Source organism: Loxodonta africana, chromosome 15, assembly GCF_030014295.1.
Source record: "Loxodonta africana isolate mLoxAfr1 chromosome 15, mLoxAfr1.hap2, whole genome shotgun sequence".
Classification (NCBI taxonomy): Eukaryota; Metazoa; Chordata; class Mammalia; order Proboscidea; family Elephantidae; genus Loxodonta; species Loxodonta africana.
The window spans coordinates 70,522,224-70,530,609 of NC_087356.1; the positions used below are offsets into that span (position 1 = coordinate 70,522,224).

Consider the following 8,386-nt stretch of genomic DNA (forward strand, 5'->3'; position numbering starts at 1 on the left):
TCATGTTTGATGTCCTTGATATCATCCCACAACTCGAGTCTGGTCTTCAGTCATTAGTGTTCAATGCTTCAAATCTCTTCTTAAGATGGTCTCTAAATTCAAGTGGGATATATTCAAGGCTGTACTTTGGCTCTCACTGACTTGTTCTAATTTTCTTCAGTTTCTACTTGAACTTGCATATGAGCAATTGAAGGTCTGTTCCATAGTTGGCCCCTGGCCTTATAACTGATGGTATTGAGCTTTTCCATCATGCCTTCCAACAGATATAGTCAAATTATTCCATGTGGGAAGGTCCACATGTATAGTCACCGTATATGTTGTTGAAAAAAGATATTTGCAAGAAAGAAGTCATTGCTCTTGCAAACTTCTATCATGTGATCTTTGGCATTGTTTCTATCACCAAGGCCATAGTTTCCAACTACCAGTCCTTCTTATTTCCAACTTTCACATTCCAATCTCTAGTAGTTATCAATGCATCCTGACTGTATGTTCAATCAATTTCAGACTGCAGAAATTGGTAAAAATCTTCGATTTCTTCATCTTTGGCCTCAGTGGTTGGTGTGTAAATTTGAATAATAGTTGTATAAACTCGTCTTCCTTGTTGGGGTAGGATATTATCCTATCCCTGACAGTGTTGTACTTCAGGCTCGATCTTCAAATGTTCTTTTTGAGGATTAATGCAAGGCCATTCCTTCAAGCTGTCATCTCTGGCACAGTACACCATACAGTTTTCCAGTTCAGTATGACCAATATCAGTTAATTTCAGCTCACAAATGCCTAGAATATCAATGTTTATGTGTTCCGTTTAATTTTTGATGACTTCCAATTTTCCTAGATTCATACTTGGTACATTCGACATTCTGATTATTAATGGATGTTTGCAGCTGTTTCTTCTCATTTTGAGTCATGTCACATCAGCAAATGAAGGTCCCGAAAGCTTGACTCCATCTACATCATTAATGTGGACTCTACTTTGAGGAGGCTGCTTTTCCCCAGTCGTCATTTGAGTGCCTTCCAATCTGAGGGGCTCATTTTCTGGCACTATATTAAACAGTATTCTCTACTATTCATAAGGTTTTCACTGGCTAAATATTTTCAGAAGTAGATTTCCAGGTCTGTCTTCCTAGTCTGACTTAGTTTGGAAGCTCAACTGAAACCTGTCTGCCATAAGTGACCCTGTTGGCATTTGAATACCAGTGTCATATATTCCAGCATTATTGTAAAAGCAAGCCCCCATAGTACGACAAATTGAAAGACACATGGGGATCTCACACTCAAACATCTCAATTGGTATTCGAATTTAGGCTCCAACCACTAATGCCAAAGACGAAGGAATTGAAGGTTTTTACCAACTTCTGCAATCTGAAATTGATAGAACATGCAATCAGGATGTATTGATAATTACTGATGATTGAAATGAGAAATTTGGAGACAAAGAAAAAGGATTGGTAGCTGGAAAATGTGGCCTTAGTGATAGAAATGATGCCAGAGACTGCATGATAGAATTTTGCAAGACCAACAACTTCTTCATTGCAAATACCTTTTTTCACCAACGTAATTGGTGACTGTACACGTGGACCTTGTCAAATGGAATACACAGATTAGATTGACTACATCTGTGGAAAGAGATGATGGAAAAGCTCAATATCATCAGTCAGAACTCGGATGGGGCCAACTACAGAACAGGCCATTTAACCACTATGAGCTTAATATATCAAATAAATATAACAATAATTGTGGAATCCCTGGATAGTGTAAATGGTTAATGTGCATCAAAAGAAACTCCTGCTAAATCAACCGTTGAAAATCCTGTGGAACACAGTTCTACTTTACCACACATAGTGTTGACATTAATCAGAATCGATTCAAGGATAACTGATATATGTTTTCTGGCAGCATTTTTTCTGCAGCAGAGATGAGAGGATGGCAAATAAGGCATGGAAAGTGCTTTATTGTTGTCATCATTGTTAGGTGCCACTGAGTTGATTTTCAACTCTTATTTATCCCATGTGGCAGAGTAGAACTACTCCATATGGTTTTCCAGCCTGTAATTTTTACATAAGCAAATTTTCAGGTCTTTCTCCAGCAGAAACGATGGGTGTATTTGAACTGCCAAACTTCCAGTTAGCAGCCCAGTACTAAATCACTGTACCACCATGGCTCAGAACACTCAATATTCTAAGTTATCAGAACAGTTCTTTGGATGTTTAGAGACTGGTCAGTACTAAGACCCACTCTTACAGCACAGAAACAAACGAACAAAAAGATATAATTCCATCTGATGTGTACTTGCATGCCCCATAAAACTGGAATCCTAGAGTCTTTAACTTCCAACATAGAGCAGAGACAGGGAGAGATAATTGGAGATACCTGAACGATAAAACTTATATCTGTTTCACACTGTATAAATAAACATTTATCTCAAATTTCTTCTCCTCTTCCTCCATAGAATTCCCAGAGGAAAATGGCAGCAGGAAATCACACTACAGTTACTGAGTTCATCTTTCTTGGGCTGACAGAAAACCCAGAATTCCAGCTGCCCCTCTTTATTTTCTTCCTAGGAGTCTATGCGGTCACAGTGGTGGGGAACCTGGTAATGATCACACTGATTGGGTTCAGTTCTCACCTGCATACCCCCATGTACTATTTTCTCAGCAGTTTGTCATTCATTGATCTCTGCTATTCCACTGTCATTACTCCCAAAATGCTGGTGAGCTTTGTAACAAAGAACACTATCTCCTATCCTGAATGCATGACTCAGCTCTACTTCTTCATTTTTTTTATTATATCAGAATGTCATATGTTGGCTGTGATGGCATATGATCGCTATGTTGCCATCTGTAATCCATTGCTTTACAATGTTACCATGTCTTATCAGGTCTGCTCCTTGTTGGTAGTTGTGGTATATATGATAGGCTTGATTAGTGCCACAGCTAATACAGTTTGCATGCTAAGAGTGGTTTTCTGCAAGGCTAAAATAATCAACCATTACTTCTGTGATATTTATCCACTTCTGAAGCTCTCCTGCTCCAGCATTTATATCAATGAAGTGGTAGTATTGTGCTTCAGTGTATTTAATATTCTTGCACCAATCTCGACCATCCTTGGCTCCTATGTCTCCATCATTGCCAGCATCCTGCGAATTCGCTCCTCTGAGGGCAGGTCCAAAGCCTTCAACACATGCAGCTCCCACATCTTGGCTGTTACCATCTTCTATGGTTCTGCTGGATTCATGTACCTGCAGCCATCAAATGTCAGCTCCATGGACCAAGGGAAAGTGTCCTCTCTATTTTACACCATTATTGTGCCAATGCTGAACCCCCTGATCTACAGCCTGAGGAATAAGGATGTCAAAATTGCTATAAATAAAATCATTGAGAAAAGACTATTTTGCATTAACAAAGATTTGTAATTCTTTGGAAAAAAATCAGTAAAGAAAGTTTCCTGAGACTGCAACATATAAACACAAGTAGTTGAGATTATTATCAACATTTGATTATATGGAAGATAGTTCCCAAGGATAGGCTGGACTCATAGTGTCACATGGAGGGCAGTGTCAATTCTAGGAAGTCCCAGACGTCATCTGTAGTAACCCATATTACCTCTAATTATTTTTTTTTAAATCTTCAAAGGCCTTCATGTGGAGAGATTATAATTCATAAATGTGGGATTTGAACTTTGTTAGATAAGGTTTACCTATCATAATTCATTGAAAAATTCATTTGGTCTATATCCTTTGATCTTCTGAATATGTTGTATATTGGCATTTGTTGACGAGTAAGTGTACAAATAAACTTTTTTGGAAAAACATTGATCTCTAAAGTAAATAATTTTGAACCATTTGAAATCTACAAAGTTCAATCCCTACTAGTGACTAAGTTCAGAGAGCTGTATTAAGAAAGAAATATGGGGGCAGATGATGGATGATAAGACATAATTCCTCCCCACAAGATGATAATTCTATGGTGGAAGAGATTGATAGAATAATCAGAGCTGAATACATTATGTGTCTTTTTACTTGTTTTTGTATGGCATTCTTTCCTCCACAGTTTTAATATTGTACTACCACCTCCATTTCTCTGAGAACCCTACATTCATTTTCTCCTATTGCTTAAATATTTTTCTTTTCTCCCATATAGAATCACAGATGTAGAAGTGATATTCTTTGACTATGCATTGAAATCATATGGATGAGTTAGTCATATCTGGTAGATTCAAACCACTGACCTTTCAGTTAGAGGCCTGGTGCTTTACCCATTGTGCCACCAAGGCTCCTTATCTAATTATTAATAAGCAGAATTTTCCACAGGTTTCATGGATTATTTTGTCACTAAATTTGTGCTCTTCTTACTCCAATTTTCAAAAATCACACAAAAATAAACAGATTAAAGGCCATATCAATCATTAATTAAAACATTTAATGTAAACTCAATTAAGCAAATGATTGCAATTACTCTATTATTGTAATTATCATATGATAATGAGATAACACTTAATAAATATTTTGATCAATATTTAAAAATATAAATTTGATACCTAACCATGTAATTCAGTCTTTAGAGGAAATTTAAATAATCCCTGTAACACATATGTTTCCAGGTTTTTAAAACAATTTTTTTTTTTTAATTTTAAAAGAAAAAAAGGCATAACCTCTCCACGGTAGGCATGTTAGGAACTCAAGGCAATAGCCTCCAGATTAAAACATTCCAAATATTACTGTTTTATGTGTAATTCAATGTCTAAATAGTGTTAGTAGAGATCATTGGAAAAAAAAAAACTTTTAAGTCTTTTATTTTCCCTGTGGGAAATCACTTTAGAAAAAATATTTCATCTATATCTTCAACATTTCCTGAAATTTTGAATGTTTAAAAATTCAAATAGCATGAAGCCCACTGGAGCTCTAACAATAACGGTCACATCTTTGTTTGAAATCCATAATGAAACAAGAGCAATAAATTACTCTTATATGAAAGTATTAAATACTTGAGAGCCAATGGAGAAAAGGGGAAATTCTAAGTGTTTCTTTTCCCAAGAGTTCATACTTATGAAATACAAATCTAGTGAGAGGTTATTATGGTTGTTTGTTTCTACTCAGACCTATAGCATCTATACACAAAGAATAAATTATTTCTGTCATATCAACCAACCAATGCAAAGGGCCTTGGGCATCAGCTTCATAAGAGATGACGCCAGTGACTCATAACAATTGCCGAAGGAAACTTTTAGATTATGCCTCATTCAACATCAAAGAGTGTTGCAATGTTAGTATTCAGAACTATCCACCAGAATCATCAGAATCATTTTCCCCTCCAGAATAAAGGAGGAGAAAAATGTACAGAGCTGAACTCTTTAGGAAGAAGGAGGTTTATGTTGAATCCCAGTCTTTGACTTTTAAAATCGTAGATTCCTCTCTCTGCTCCAGTCTCCCTCCCAATGCACTTAATGATGAACATAACTAATTATATATTTCCACTTGTCCTGTCTTACTTATCTAGAGCTGCTATAACAGAAATACCACAAGCGGTTGGCTTTAACAAACAGGAATTTATTTTCTCACAATTTAGGAGGATAAAAGTCTGAATTCAGGCTGGCAGCCCTAGGAGAAGGCTTTCTCTCTCTGTTGGCTCCGGCGGAGGAGGAAGTTCTTATCTTTTCTGAACTTCTGCTCCTGGGTCATCTTCTTGTGACTTGGCATCTCTCTACCCACATCTCTGCTCCTCTTGCTTGATTAATCTCTTTTATATCTCAAAAGAGATTGACTCAAGGTATGCCTGCACTAATGCTTCCTCATTAACATAACAAAGACAACCCATCCACGACTAGGATTATAACCACAGGCATAGATGTTAGGATTTATAACACATATTTTGGGGGGATATGATTCAATCCATGACATCCTCACTCTAATATTCACACACAGAGTTTTCCTGGTCATCTCCCTGTCCTCTACATTATAAAATAATGGCAAACATTTCTTTGTTTACTCATTTCACTTCAGGCCTAGAGATATCTTTGTTCACTAATATTTAGTCTGTTAACTTTTCTCTAACCTTCTTTCAGCTATTTCATTTAGCACATTTTTATTGAGACTCATTATATGCAAGTCACTGGGCTAGGCATTATTTTTTAATTGACAGTCTAGGGAATAAGAAAAACGAGGAAATAAATCATGATAAGTATTACAGAATTAAATGATTAAATGCTTACTATAAACCTAAATAAATTGATGGATGTAGTCTTATTAACTTGGTTCTTCTGCTATGCCTTAAATATTATATTAGATTTCATAGGGAAAGGAGTTGAAAGAAGAAAGTTGGGGATGCATGGTGAGTCAAAACCAAGAGCCTACCAAACACCCTTTTGTGGAATAACCAAAGTATGCAATACTTGTTGAGAAATGAAAGAAAAAAAAATTATAACAGAAGTAATTTGTTGTTAGATGATATAAACTTTGAATAACATGAAAAATTGGTCTGAACTTTATTTATGGACCATGGAGAATATTGATGAATTTTAAGAGTTTAATATTCAGTAAAACAATTGTGAGTCTTTGTATTATTACACGTATTAATGTAAAAAAGGGCCAACAGGAAAGATATGCTAAGAAAATACACTGTGGCCATCATTATGGGAATGAAAATGTTGGGAGAATGGAAGATATTTTAGAAACTCAGTAGATTCCAAATAAAACAACAACACTAGCATTTACTAAGTTCTTGCCAACAGCCAATAACTGTACTAAGCACCTTCCAGGTATTGCTTTATTTAGTTTTCACACCACATCCAGGACATAGATATTAACATCTCTGTTTTTTTCTAGAGGTTTGGAGAGTGATAATACTTAGTCCAAGGACACAGCAAGTATATGTTGACTTGAGGTTTGAATACAGAACTGTCTAACAATAACCCATTGCTGTCGACTCCATTCCAACTCATAGTTACCCTATAGAACAGAGTAGAACTGCCCCACAGGGTCTTCAAGGAGCAGAAGTTGGATTCGAACTGCTGACTTTTTTGTTAGCTAGTAGCTGAGCTCTTAACCATTGTGCATCTAACAGTAGTCCGATTAAATTTATGAAATCATGAAATACTGGATTTGAAAGAGGTACCAAAGCTGTTCTATCCAATGTTCCATCAAATGCTTTTTTCCTTGAACAATATGAATGCTAAGTGGTTATTCAGTCTATGCTTGAACAGTTCTAATCGTGAGAACAAAGCTACACATTAAGGCAGCTGATTTCATTTCTGGATGTGTCTGACTGCTAGAACATTCTTACTTGCTGTGAAACAAAATACATCTCCCCATGGTTTCCAGCAATTAGTTTCACTTCAATCTCTTGAAGACATGTTAAAAAAAAAAAAAAAAAAAAAAATCAGTGGTTGTTGAGTCAATTTTGACACCTAGTAACTCTATATGACAGAGCAGAAGTGCCCCACAGAGTCTCCAAGACTGTACAGAGTCAGCTGCCACATTCAAAAGTCTGGGACCAACAATGACAGGAATGGAATGGGGCAGTTTTGTAGCAAGTAGAAATGGATCAAGAAAGTTTAGCATAAATAGAATTAAATACCTAACGCTTGGCTTGCTGAGTCATTTGGCAGGCAAGCTAGACTTATGGGATGATGAATGACATTGTATTCATATTTATTCAATAGAAATGTAAAAGGACATTAAATATGTAAAAATATCATTAACTAAGAAATTGCAATAATGTATCAGAAATTTTTTTTTTCAGAATAGAGAAAATACACACATACATGTAATATTATATTAAGGGAAATAGATGATCCACAATTAAATGAATTCATTTATTATGGAAAAATTAATATTATACCAAAGGGGTATTTGAGTTTTATTATAGTAACAGAAAAAGGGTAGCTTTTTTCCCCTTTATATTTTTCAAAAAATAGAAAATAATTATATTTTCTCTAAAATTTATCTTTTGTTTAAATTTCAGCTTTCATTGTATGTTTATGATTGTAAATCTAATGTATGAAATTTGAAAACAGACAAATCATAAGAAAGCAAAAAGTTCTCATAATCCCACAGACATTCACGACTAGGTTCAATGTCATGTTAATGGTTTTTCTTTTGTAAATATGAGTGTGTGCACAATTTTTTTTGTTTGTCTTTCTTTTAAAGTTCAGAAAGAACTCCAGGGTATAGGTCTGAGAAGTTTGCTCAGGACCAATGGATGAGAAGAGACAGGAGGAACTGACTCGTCAGGTGCTGCCAGGAAACTAGGGATCTGAGAAAACTGGGCCTCTGGAAAAGGCATGAAGGTCAACCAAAAGTTTTCTACAAACACATTTAATAATTTCTAATAAAACATTTGACTTGAAAGTAATCACTGACTCTGGAAAGCAGACACAAATCACAGCCATT

At 35.6% G+C, this 8,386-nt stretch overlaps 1 protein-coding gene across 1 annotated transcript; it reads left to right on the plus strand.

Annotated features, from left to right (window-relative positions):
* The first annotated feature begins 2,389 nt into the window (after positions 1-2,389).
* LOC100659184 (olfactory receptor 8G1-like) lies at positions 2,390-3,508 on the plus strand. Its single transcript, XM_003418311.3, has one exon. It carries the CDS (start codon positions 2,465-2,467, stop codon positions 3,410-3,412), a length of 948 nt encoding a protein of 315 aa, XP_003418359.2. The 5' UTR covers positions 2,390-2,464; the 3' UTR covers positions 3,413-3,508.
* Positions 3,509-8,386: the final 4,878 nt, after the last annotated feature.

Bases quoted from the DNA above. Each gene is read 5' to 3' on its own strand.
- LOC100659184 (XM_003418311.3), top strand. From the start codon at position 2,465: ATGGCAGCAGGAAATCACACTACAGTTACTGAGTTCATCTTTCTTGGG.